The 13,172-nt window shown below is 46.2% G+C and overlaps 1 protein-coding gene across 1 annotated transcript; it reads right to left on the reverse strand.

Annotated features, from left to right (window-relative positions):
* Positions 1 to 8,191: 8,191 nt before the first annotated feature.
* On the reverse strand, positions 8,192 to 10,924 carry LOC120849166. The gene is made up of 2 exons (XM_040221324.1): positions 9,424 to 10,924; positions 8,192 to 8,838 (listed from the first exon to the last, which is right to left on the reverse strand). The coding sequence occupies exons 1-2, from the start codon at positions 10,922 to 10,924 to the stop codon at positions 8,192 to 8,194; spliced, it is 2,148 nt and encodes a 715-aa protein (XP_040077258.1).
* Positions 10,925 to 13,172: the final 2,248 nt, after the last annotated feature.

The following is a 13,172-nucleotide window of genomic DNA, read 5'->3' on the forward strand; positions in this document are numbered from 1 at the left end:
CGTTTCCCGCGGTTTAAAGGTACTCAAGAAGAGATTTATAAAAAAAAATGTTACCGTGTTCGTCGGCCTCCGGTAGGAATAAGGATTTTTTACTTTCGAGCCACAGTTGTGCTAGCACAAATGATGGTGATAAAAAAAACGTCGATCTTGATCGTAGTGCGAACAATCTAGAAGGACGCGCTCAAGGCCCTCTGTTACATTGCATCTCGCACATTTGGGTGTAGTAGACTTGGGAATGTCCTGAAGTCTCGTTGAGGTGGAGGCGCAGTTTGTGCGAAGGCGATGGAGTATCGTGAAACATGATCTGCTTAATTTTGACTCAGGAAGCGATGGAGGTAATTTCCCGCTAGCAAAAATATGTATGGGGGTGGCGCATTCTGGTAATTCATTTGCACAGTCTCAGCGCTTTGAAAAAGCGTGGGATGAAAAGACTGGGTTCTTTTTCCTTGTGTGCCTTCAAAGCAAGGGCATTGGCGCATTCGTTGCCGGGGGTCCCCGTATGTGAGAAAACTCATTGAAACGCCAACTGCCATCCACGCATGCTAAATTTTACTTTTATGTGCAAAAAGGAGCCTCATCCAAAGCTTCTAAATTGGAGAACGCACTTCGAGGGTCGGAGAGAGTAATTGTCTTAGTTGGAGTGAGGTTGCGAAGCACATCTAATGACATTGCTAGTGAAGCCAAATCCGCTGTCATTGACGTGGTTGCGAAGATGAAGCGGTCTGATGCTTTGGTTCCGGCATCGGGAATGACGAATTCCGCGCTAGAGGTTGCAGTGGCGGGATTCGTTGACTCTTCAGTAAGCACTTTGAGCCAACCACTGTACGTGATTGTCAGTTTGTTAGCTACAAGCGACCTTCCAACAATGACTGAAATACAATTTTTTGGGGGGAAATAAGGTTTTTCTACAATATACGACGGTTGGGTGATGAAAAGTTCCGGAGGAAAGTAATGTTTTTCAGGAGGTCCAGTTTGGAAATTAAATTCTTGCACACATCGACCTAGCTACGAATCCGAAAGTTCTTCAATGTTGAACGGCAGTGAAGTCGCAGATCGTGCTCCATGTATAAAGGTGATATGATTCATTGCTCTTACTCTTATGTGCATAGATCCTGTTTGGTCCTTGGCCTCTACGAGTGTCGCCGTATTGCCCGCGAAGCGTTGTTGTTCAAGGCACTGACGGAGGGCAACTCGGTGAAAACATTCGAGTACGGGCATTTTATGAGCCCTGATTGGCAATGATAGGAAGGCTGCATAGTATTCTTGAGAGGATGAGGCTGCGATGGAACATCATTAGTCCTTAAGGAGGCAGACCAGATTTATGGCGATGGAATTGGCGAAGCACAGTTAATAATTTAAAGCACTGGTTTATAATGTGTTATTCTCGGGTTTCGAGGTAAAATGTTCGTAGATTTCCATACCCAAGTATCGGCACGTTGACACTTGCTGGATCGGTATTCCTCTGATGGCTGGCGTATTTGCAACTTAGCGGTTTGGTTTTTGACCAGGGCGGTAACAGAGAAAGGCCGTTTTGCTAGTAGATAAAGTTAGTCGTAGTTTTGCTAGAGTAGATGTCGTACTCTCAAAAACCTTCTCAATACAATCGAGAGCAAGATAGACTTCTTCTTGTGCCATACACTAGCTAGACATTTTAAGGCCATATCAAACAAGACACACTCTAACCATGAATCTGTGGGGGCTGTACACCGTCGATGTCTGCAGTGACAATGTGTTGCCGCGAAGCGTTTGTGCGACCACCCCCTGGCTTACCAGAATGAGTGACATGAGGATGGTGTTGCATACTTTTGCAGTCGTCTGCGCGTTTGATAACCTTGGTTCCTTTATGCTGCATTTGTTTCAGTAACAGAAAGTGATTGTGAATGGCCAATTATTCGTCTTTAGAAATAAGAGGACTAGAACGATGAAGTTCAGCCATTCAAGTAGTGGGAGTCGTCCCTGTGTCCATTCGTAGGAGTTGAAATGAATTTAATTGTCCTAAACGCAAATTTCCCGGACTGAAATTAGAATGGAATGGGAAACATTGTTGTATAATGTCTGAACCAAATCACCCTAGCTACAATTATTGAGCTCCGAAACAATTTTGGATATAACTATAGAGATTTACCACTAATATCATCCCCGCATACCTGCCACTTTTTTTTCACTATGAAACAACTATTTTCGAGTACAGCATGAAGTCGTGTATTTTATTTGCGTATTAAATAGTATTTGATTTCTATAAACTATCTCTGGAACAAAAATATTGTTGTGACCCCTGTGGGTCCTCTGTCTGCTCCGTCATCAAAGCAGCTGTATGTACCAGAAAAGCATAGTGTGGCATATCATGTTTTTGTGCTTTGCTTCGTATTTATTTATTTTTTGTGTCATTCACGGTTACTGCAGCTCTAACTGTCTCTTGAGTGTAATAAAGAGCACGGAACTCGCCATGACCTACGTATCTTACGCTGTAAACCAGTAATGAAACGTCATGCAAAAAAAGGAAGCACTGCTTGCCAAATAAACTCACGACAAATCCCAAACTCGCATTTTTATATTCGAGTGAAAGCTAACCCAGCAAACAGCGCACTGAAAGCGGAGTTTAGAACCTTACGGAATAAAATAACTGCTGAAATAAGGCTAGAAAATAAAAGGCACTATAGCACTCGTTTGCAGCAAAACCAAAAGAATTTGAAGAAAACGTGGCAAACTGTGCAGGAACTAACTGACCACAAGAAAAAAGAAAGCATAGATGAAACAATTAAGAAAGCGTTTAGTGCTACTGATTTGAATTCACTAAGTAACAAATTTAATACTACTTTTGTGCGTAGCGTGTCAGATCTTCACTCCCAAATGAGGGGTGTTCCGGACTTTGCATCCAGCCCCGTTAGTGGGTGCGGAAACTCGGCTTATTTAACACAGATGACAGAGGATGACTTAGTGAAGATTATCAAGAATATGGCTCCAGGAAAATCACCAGGAGCTGATAGGATTCGCCTAAGAGATATATCGGCAAATTTTGAGCACCTAAAGCACGTACTTCTGAAGATAATCAATTCGTGCCTTTCTACTGGTCAGATCCCCAACGGCCTGAAGATCGCGGTCGTGCGGCCCATCTATAAGAAAGGTAGCCGTAAAGTCATATCGAACTACAGACCAATTTCTATCCTGCCCGTGATTTCATTGATACTAGAAAAGTTCGTTTTCAACTTAATGACTTCATTCTGTGAGAAATACTCCCTGTTATACCCGTCCCAGTATGGGTTTTGAAAAAATAGAGGAACAATTACGTTATTGGAAGATCTCTCTGACCATATCCACAAGAACATAGATAACAACAACTTTGTGTTAGCTCTCTTTCTGGATCTAACAAAGGCATTTGATTCAATTAACCACAAAATACTGATAAAGAAATTACTACGCATTGGCTTTAGGGGCCCTTTTATTGAATTTTTAACTGACTACCTCTCGGCCCGTCACCAAATGGTAAGCATTTGTGACGTTAAAAGCGATTTATTGCCAATTAGTACGGGCGTCCCTCAAGGTTCCATTCTCGGTACTCTTATTTTTAATATTTATGTAAATGACCTTGGCAGTCTACCATTTTCTTCGACGGTATATCAGTACGCGGATGACACTGTTCTGGTTTTTGCAAGTAATGATGAAGCCACAGCGTTATCGTATTTTCAACGCGATATACATGGGTTGATGGCTTGGTTCAGAGCTAACCAAATCTTAGTTAACGCGGACAAAACGAAACTAATGCATTTTCATAATCCTCACAAAGTATTAAATTTGTCTACGCCTTTAATGCTACATGAGTCTGACTGCAGAGACTGTGAATGCACACCTTTAGAATATGTGTCATCTGTAAAGTATTTAGGTCTTTTTTTCGACAAATTTTTAAACTGGGGCACTCACATAGACTACCTTGCGAAGCGTCTTCGCGTGGTTTCCGCATACTTGTTTCATCTGCGTATGGTATCTGATGTAAGTTTACGGATGAAGGTGTACCAAGCGTTAGGTGAATCGGTGCTCCGTTATGGTATAACGATATATGGAGCATGTTCAAATTACAAGAAAACAAAATTAGATAATATTCTACACAATGTGTCCAAAAATATTGCGTAAAGAACAAGGTGGAGCGGTGTAGATCCTGATTTAAGAATGAGGTCTCTTCTAATTCTTTCCATTGAACGACTGTACATCTATGTAGTTTGTCTAAAACATTATTATAACGACAAATTCAAGGTACCATTAAAAAAGCAAAGAACACTAAGGAAAACAGAGCGGTTTGTTCAGCCTAGGATTTTTACGAATTACGGAAAAAGAGTAAGATCATTTTATGTCCCATACTTTTTTAATAAATTACCTGACGATCTATTTTGTTTACAGTCATTCAGTGTTGTTAAAAGATGCCTAAAATATTGGTGTCTTACTCATACTAACTAGTTCAGTACGTGCGTCTCAGTGCAGACTTTGTTATGTTTTAATATGTGTGCGGTTGCATGTGCAGTTGCATTTTGATATTGTATAATTTTGACTTCTGTTGGCTGTCGGGACCCGCCCACAAGCACCTTCGTGCTTTTGCGGGCCCGTACGTATATGTATGTTTTCGTTCAGAAATAAATAAATAATAATCTAAAAGTAATCTAAAAGCAAGATAAAAAAGGGGGATTAAAATATTAATTTTGCATAAATAAATTTCTGGGAGCTGCATTTTCGACGCCATCATTTCTGAACTGATTGCGATGGTTAAGACGCAAATAAACAAAACAAAAAAAGTGTCCTTTTTATAATTAAACGCCGTTAAACGCTTTTTTTTCTGACAAAATGTTTACACAGTTTCAACAGGAAATTTACTGGCACAAGTAGTTGTTTTAATACAACATTTGCTGTGGGGTTATTTTATGGGCGGAAGCTATGCAAATCTTTTTTTTTTGTGACTCGCGGGCTGGGATAATGAAAGATATGTATGTACTTTTGGGAAGACGTTAAACACAAAATCTCCGATGACTTTCAGTAGCGCAGGAAGTAAATTGATGGCACATCCCTTTGGGTGTCCAATGTCAGCACTGATTATTCGCTTGACACTGTTCGATTATTGAAGGGTCTTCGCAGCTCCCAGACTGCCCCTGCGGATGAAGGCAGCATGTCACGAGCTTCGGTTGCCAGAACCCAGCAATAAAACTGAAAGCCGTTTACAAATCCCTGTAACGCCGAATTAGAGCGCAGCTCTTGAGGAGGAGGAGGGAAAGGTACGGCGAGGAAGCTAATCCCCCCCTCCTCTCCTGCTCGCCTCCCATTTAGGCTAACATTTTCCGCAAAATTTACCGGGAAAATTTTCCCGCTAAATGAAGCGGGAAATATTTTCGGCTAAATTCAGCGGAAAATATTTCGCTATATTTAGCGGGGAAATTAAACCATAATGCACCGCGCGGTTACGGCGACGCCGACGCCGACGCAGACGCTGTTCAAGCCGGAAACGGCCGCCTAAGGCTCTAGAAGTCGTCGCTTCTTTCAAGACGTGACGATAATGGTGCCGATAATTTTAATAGCCATCACTCTCCTGGAAACGAAGTATGCCACTTCGACGAATCAACCAATGAGGTGGTGTGGAGGACCCGCTCGAGTGAGCTGAGGACCGAAGGGAACCTTTTGTACACACAAACTAGATAGCCACCGAAAACTTAAGACACAACAAAACTGATTTCTTGAGTTCACGATACTTGTATTGATGTTCGATATTTGTAGTTGTTGGCTAGCTTTCCACAATCTTATTGACAAAGGGGCGTTATTAAATGACCAAACCTCGCCACGCCTTCGTTTCTCAAGTTGCCAGCTGCAGTAGCCGCTGGCAGCTTAAAGAGCAGCTCCGGTCAATATTTTGGATTTTGGAAAACGACAGTTTCTGCTTAGTCAGTGTCGCTGACTTGCAAGGTACATTTTTTCTCGCAATTGTTTGCAGTTTTATAAATATCACGTCTAACAGCTTGGTTTCCGGATTCTATGACAATACCGAAATTATATCCTAGCGAGGGATGGCAACACTAATTATCAGCTGACCACCGCGACATAACGTCACGGTGGTGCTGAGGTTCACGCACTGATCACAATTGCAGTAGTCAGGATCGCGGATCGAGGCTTGTCTTGGTAGGGTCGAGTGGCACAGTCGATGCATATGATGCATATGATGCATATGATTCTCTGGGGAAAACAAGAAAAATGCCATATCCCCGCTTAGCTGTTGTCCGCACTGAAACTTCTTGGCTGCTGTTCAGGAAGGCAACCAAATAGCTTGTGCACAAACATTAAAACTTTGACATCCCTCAGATTTCTTATAAATATAATCTTTTGCGGTCGAGAGTGACTCCGCTGGGCGAAAAACGGTAGTACAGCTCAATGAGACAAGATCGAGTCACCCAGTGTTAGAGCGGAGTCTGGCGGTTTCGATGAGTTGAGTTTAGCAGAGCTTGCCAGCTCTGCCGTAGGTGCTCCGGCACGTTTGACTTTCTTAATCGGCGTTCGAACGCTTGACAAAAATTCCAACTCCAAACACCCATTATAATGATTGCAGAAAATCATAAAGTACTCAGCTTTTATTACAGCGTACAAGCTTCAATATTGCTACACCCTAAGAAATGTCCGGGCGTCTACTTACCCGCAATACACCCAAAGAGCCAGTGATTGCCATCTAGGAAATAAGCTCAGCAAATGATGAGGCGCAACCGTTTAGACCTCAAAATGAATTACGTAATGCAAAGCGGCATACTTGCATTGCGGAATGCGACAGCGCAGACTTATTTTTAAGATCTAAACAGATGTTCCGCCTCATCATTCGCTGAGCCGATTTCCTAGATCGGAATGATTGGCTATTTGAGTGTATTGCGGGTAAGTATACGCTCAGGCATTTCTTAGAGTGTACTTATGTTTGTTTCTCCCATAGGTTTACGTCTATTGCCTCGTGTGAAGCAATGACCGCCGGTGGTGCCTTCGACGGGCTCCCGACTCGCGATACCGCCTACTACAATATAGATCAGTGGGTGTTGAGGGAATTGTTGCTTCTTGGCGTTCCGAGATATCGATCAGTCTCAACAAATCTCAACACTTTTATTTTTAACTACACACACCTTCCAAACAGACGAGCCACTTTCTCGTTCTCCGATCCGTAGCGTTCCAGCTTTCGTTCTGTCCGTCTCCACTTTCCCAGCTGTTGATCTTCGCGGCTGCATCCGGCCGCTGCGGGTACGAAGTTTACATCTCGACCCCCGCGCGCGATCGCAAATCGTCTCCGCCGAGACAAGCCGTGGTGTGAGGTTCAGCTCGCTCCTCGCGTGCATCCTCTTCGCAGAGGGAATCCGATGCCATCCTCGCGAAAGTTCCAACACACTCCCCACCGAATGGGCGCGAGCACATTCTAGAGTTCCGTCATTTCTAGGGGGTAGATTAGTTGCACTGGACTTCGCAGTACTGTACCGCGATGTACGCGAATCTCGCATGAACGAACCCTTGCATCGCGTCCATAAAATACCTTCTCAACCTTTCCAAGCTTCCAAAGCAGTCCTGGAAGTGGCTCTTTTTGGGTCAGGTTCGATGACTGGAGTCGACCGCTGATCCTCAGCAATCCATCTTCATCGATGAAAGTGCGAAAGCCACGCAAGAGCGACCCAGGTGGGGGCGACATTCTCTTTGCTGCACAATCAATATCGGAGGCAAACGCTGATCTTTGTGCTCTCGTGATCCAGTGTGTTTGCGCTACGTGGATCTACTCGGCGGTCAGTGGTCCCATCCTTTTTTCTGAAGATCTGAGGTTATAGATGAACCGTGAAATCCAGGCCGTTCTTCTGTGGAGTTTCAAGGCCGAGCTGAACCTTGAGATGTCCAGCACCTCTTCCGGTACAGTTGCAGTTACCTCGAAGAGCTCTGCTCTTAGAGTCCTCTCCTCGAGCCCGTCGTGGGAAAGCTCCCGGTCACTTTCACCAGGCCACTCTGTCGCGGGCAGTAGCAACCAAGTTGGTCCGTTCCACCAGAGCAGTGCAGACAGCAGTCGATCCGCGGACAGCCCTCGTGTCATCAGGTCGGCAGGATTTTCCTTCCCCGGGCAGTGGTGCCACATTGCCTTCTCGCTGTTTGCTTGAATTTCTTGTACTCTATTTTTCACGAACGTCTTCCACCTGGATGGCTCTCCCCCAATTCAATGCAGAGCGATCATGGAATCCGTCCAGAAGTGGACTTCATCCACTTTGATTTCGAGGTGTGTCCTTACGTACTTAAACAGCTTCGATCCAATCAAGCATGCCATGAGCTCTAATCTAGCAAGGCAGATTTCCTTTAGGGGCGACACGCGGCACTTAGCCAGTAAGAGTGTCGCGGTCGTTTCTCCGGTGTCATCCGTTGAGCAGATGAAGATCATGGATCCGTATGCGGAGGTGCTGGCATCAGAGAACACGTGCAACGTTCGATGTACAACGTTGCCCTTCAGCTCGCTGTCGTAGAATCTGGGCACGTTAATTTGCTGAAGTGTGGTGAGCTCGTCGCACCAGTTGTTCCAGTCACTCATCAGTTCTTCCGGCAGTATATCGTCCCAGCGCAGATTCAGCTTACAGATTTCCGGAAACAAGATCTTGGCTCGCACCACGAAGGGGGAGAGGAAACCAAGGGGGTCATACAGTCGTGCTGTCGTCTGGAGCACGAAACGCTTGGTGTTTCTTCGTTGGCGGGCAAACTCAATCACGTGTTCTGCCGAAAAGGAAACGCTGTCTTCATTCGGCTTCCTCGTCAGACCGAGCACCTTCAACACACCCGTCTGTTGTCCCAATGGTCTCTCATCGGGACCCTTGTCTTAAAGCATTTTCGACAGGGCTGCGCTATTGGAGCCCCACTTATGGAGCTTCATCCCCGCTGCTCCACATATCTCGATCGCCTCGTTGAAGAGTGTCCGGGCGTCCTCTTCACTTTCCGCGCCCGTCAAGAGGTCGTCAACGTAGACCGATCTACCCAGTCGCTCTGCTGTCTTGGGGAATACGCTCTCCATTTCTCTGAAGTGATGTAGGCTCGCAGCCAACAGAAAGGGGCTGGACGTGGCTCCGAAAATGACCCTCGTCATACGCCAGACTTCCACCTCCGGAGTTGTCTGGTTCGGTTGAGGAAGTTCTTTGTACCAGAGGAACCGCAGAGCATTGCGATCCTCCGGGTTTACTCCAATTTGAAGGAAGGCCTTTTCGACGTCCGCCACCAGTGCCACCGGGTGTTGCCTGAAGTTGAGAAGCAGGCTAACAATGTCTGGGTCCAGGTTCGGACCGCTCTCCAGGTTGTCGTTTAGTGACTTGCAGTTCGGTCCGTGCGAAGACGCGTCGAAAACAATTCTCGTCTTCGCCGTACTGCTGCCTTCTCGCAGAACAGCTTGGTGGGGCATGTAGTACACACGTTCACCCGAGTTATCGTCTCTCTCGACCCTCTCAGCCATTCCGTTCTCGACGTAAAGCCGGACTGCCTGATTATATCTCTGCATGAGCTCAGGATTCTTGCTCAGCCTCTTTCGTTGGCTTTCGAGTCTTTTCCAAGCCATCTCTCGGTTGCAATCAAGCTTTACATCAGGTTTCCAAGGGAGGCTCACTTCGTATCTTCGATCAGATTTGGTGATGCTTTTCTCAAAGCGCTGCATGATGTCGCTATCGGAGTGATCCTGAACCTCTGCGTCCACAACTCCCATACTCTCAAGCTCCCAAAATCCTCTAAGAACAGCCGTGTTCTCCTGGTCGCTCACGGCAGCTCTGAGGACGATCACTTGGGAACAGTTGACAACAGCTGCAGTCGCCTGGGAGCGTCCATGTACTGCCCAACCAAAGGCGGTCTCCACTGCCGTCAGGTTCTCGCTCAATCTACGGACTCTTCCCGTAACGCACCCCCAGTAGTGCTCCGATCCTAAGAGGATTCCTACGCCGTTGCACTCGAGTCCGTTCAGGTCGTCACCAACCGTTAGTCCGAGCTCCTCCATATTCACCATGATGTCTTCATCCGAGCCTGGAAGTTCTTGTTCGCAGATAGAACGCGTCTCGAGGGCGTCTATCTCGTATGTCTGGCCGGTTAGACGATTACTCAAAACTACTTGAACTCTACGATACGTTTGTTCGCTAGTCTTGCCACCGAACACTCCTACGGTAAGAACCTCCGTTCCGAGAAGCTTGCAACCAAGACCCCTCGACAGCTCCTCTGTAATGAAGGAGCGCTGACTACCACTGTCGAAGAGAATGCGGGCCAACTTTCTTCTGTTCTTGCTTTCCACCCACGCGGTAACCGTTTGCAGAAGGACAGCCGGTTTGTTGCCCTTCTCGCTCACATGCAGGTTGAGAGGCGTCCTGTCTTTCTTTCGCGTTTCATCCAATCCGCTGGCAGCTCGTCCCGGCAAGTAATCTGGATCACACATAGTGGATACATACCTTCCTCCACACCTGTCACAACGGAGCGTGCCGCGACACATTCTTGCCGTGTGGTTCGGCTTTGTGCACCGGAAGCACCTCCGATTGGCTTGCAGCCTGCGCTTCTTTTCATTTAGTTCGATCTTCGCGTTACAGTCTGGTGTGCTGTGCGCCTTTGATTTGCAAAGAAAGCATTCCATGCTGTCCGTCCTGCCATGCAAGGCCGTAGCGGTAGCGTTCCGAGTCTTGACGTTGTTTAGGCGCCTCTTCGGATGTTCATGCATGGGGAAACAATGTGCAGGCTTACCGCCGGCGTCTTCGTGTTGTTCCTTGGATGTTTTCTCCCTGATCTCCACCTCGATCTTGAGAAAGTTCAGCAGCGCGCGCACCTCCTCAACGGGTCCTTGCTCCGTTGCTGAGTCGGAGCCGATGTCGGTGGCTGATGTTCCCCCGGCGATGGCGTTTTCGGCGTTCCCCGAAGACATCTTGCGGTTGAACTCCAGCCTCATGTCGTCCGGAAGCGCACGAAGCAGAACCGGGTAGAGCATGGCACAGTATGACTGATCCGTCACACCCAACGCCCGAAGGGACCGGTTGTGAGCCTGGACGCTGTCGTAGACCCGCCGCAGAGCTCTGACGCTGCGCGATGACGGCACCTAATTGATATCCGTGAGCCCTGTCATGTGGTCCTGGATCAGCTCCGCCTGGTTCCCGAACCGCTGCTGCCGGAGCTCGATGGCGTGGGCGTAGCATTCAGCGGTTGGGTGCAGTCCTGCGATGGCGGCTGCTCCATCAGCAGTCAGGGCTGACCTCAAGTAGTTGAATTTTTCTGAGGACGATAGTTCGGGATTTTCATGGATGGCGGTCTGAAATCGCTCCCACAAGGGCTGCCAATTTCTTCGGTGTCCGTTAAACTTGATGAGCTCTAATTTGGGAAGCTTGATTTTTGATGTCACCTTTCTTGCTTCCCGCTCTTCGTTCGGTTTCCCGCTTGTTCGTTGGCTGTCCTCCGGGCTTTTCACTTTCCTTTTGAGCTTCGCTAAGCACGTGACGATCTTGTCAGAATAATCGATCACTTGCGTGAATTCTGCTTCTGCTTCTTTCTCAGAAATCAACGACTCGATCGCGGCATCTACGTGGTTGAGTTGGTCCCGAGCGAGGCATAGACGTTCGATCAATATATCGAGATCATCGACGGTCGGCTTAGCTGATTGTAATAAATCCTGTGCCTCGCTGAGGAGCCTCGTTACTTGCGTTCGATGCGTTTTTCGTTTTTTCTTGAGGACGTCCATTGCCGTTCAGCCCTGGCTTGCAGTGCTGCTTGATTGTGTCGGTCTATCGTAGATGTTGATGTTGATTACCAGGTTTCGCCCGTTCAGTCGTTACGTTCCCTTCTCTGTCTGCTGGCGATTCGATCACACCTTGCTCGTCGGCTTCATTTGTAGTGCAGCAGTTTCTTTCCCGGGTTTCGGCACCAATTATTTTGTTGAGCGAATTGTTGCTTCTTGGCGTTCCGAGATATCGATCAGTCTCAAGAAATCTCAACAAATCTCAACTCTTTTATTTTTAACTACACACACTACACACACCTTCCAAACAGACGAGCCACTTTCTCGTTCTCCGATCCGTAGCGTTCCAGCTTTCGTTCTGTCCGTCTCCACTTTCCCAGCTGTTGATCTTCGCGGCTGCATCCGGCCGCTGCGGGTACGAAGTTTACATCTCGACCCCCGCGCGCGATCGTAAATCGTCTCCGCCGAGACAAGCCGTGGTGTGAGGTTCAGCTCGCTCCTCGCGTGCATCCTCTCCGCAGAGGGAATCCGATGCCATCCTCGCGAAAGTTCCAACCGTGGGTTCACGTCGCCGTGTGTTGCTTGACTACAAAGTAACCAGCTTGCCACCTTCTAAAGAGTCGCTGTTGGCATCTTTAAAATTGTTTTTCTTAGAATACATCGATTCAGTGTGGAGTGATATTTCGGCTGTTATAATACTTCGTATCACTAAAGAGAAACCGGTCATTTATCTTGGTTTAGTTTTCGACTGGTTTACCTTTAAGCAACGCAGGATATGGCTCATTATTTGGAGGCTTCTTGGCTTGTAATGTGTTCGTCGGTGTTCTCATCGGATTTTCTCGCAATCTTTTTGACAAGGGAGCGATAATGTTGTAAAACCCGGGACATGGTCAGTCCTGCGAATCTTCTTCTCGCTCCTCAGCCTCAAATATTTTGGCATTAGTTATACTGGTTATTGGTCTCTAAGAAAAATACCAATAACAAATAACAAAATAAAAAGTTTGACATATCAAATATGTTCCACTTTTCTTAAGCATTAATTGATTTCAGTTTCGAGTGAAATTAATAGCACTCAACTGCTCACAGCAGCAATCAGATCTTAAAGGTGCTAAAAAGAGGGAAGCGCAGAATAGCTTCCCAGCTATAAATTGTTCAATTAAAAAGGAACTTAAAAAGACAAAAACCAACAACATTTGGTAACACGTTCAAGTTCTAGAGCGGTATTAGCTCCAATAAATATCATAATATTTTAATATTTTTGACCAAGTGAGGTAGACGTAATTCTTCGTCGACTGCACATAATGCCAGAGCATACTTCAGAGCTCTAATTAGTAAGGTAAGTGAGCTATGGGAATATAAAACAATTTATATTTTGTCATGTATTGACTCTTATTCAAACATGTATATAACACGTAAATGGTAATGAGTTACATACACCTAGTTGCTTCTTTAGGTAAAAATAAATATA

This window comes from Ixodes scapularis, unplaced genomic scaffold (genome assembly GCF_016920785.2).
Source record: "Ixodes scapularis isolate PalLabHiFi unplaced genomic scaffold, ASM1692078v2 ptg000378l_1__unscaffolded, whole genome shotgun sequence".
In the NCBI taxonomy this organism is placed as follows: Eukaryota; Metazoa; Arthropoda; class Arachnida; order Ixodida; family Ixodidae; genus Ixodes; species Ixodes scapularis.

Bases quoted from the DNA above. Each gene is read 5' to 3' on its own strand.
- LOC120849166 (XM_040221324.1), bottom strand. From the start codon at position 10,924: ATGAGGCTGGAGTTCAACCGCAAGATGTCTTCGGGGAACGCCGAAAAC. The intron at 8,839-9,423 runs GTGTGTACTACA...AAATGCTTTAAG, and splicing joins AGACGATAACTCGGGTGAAC to ACAAGGGTCCCGATGAGAGA.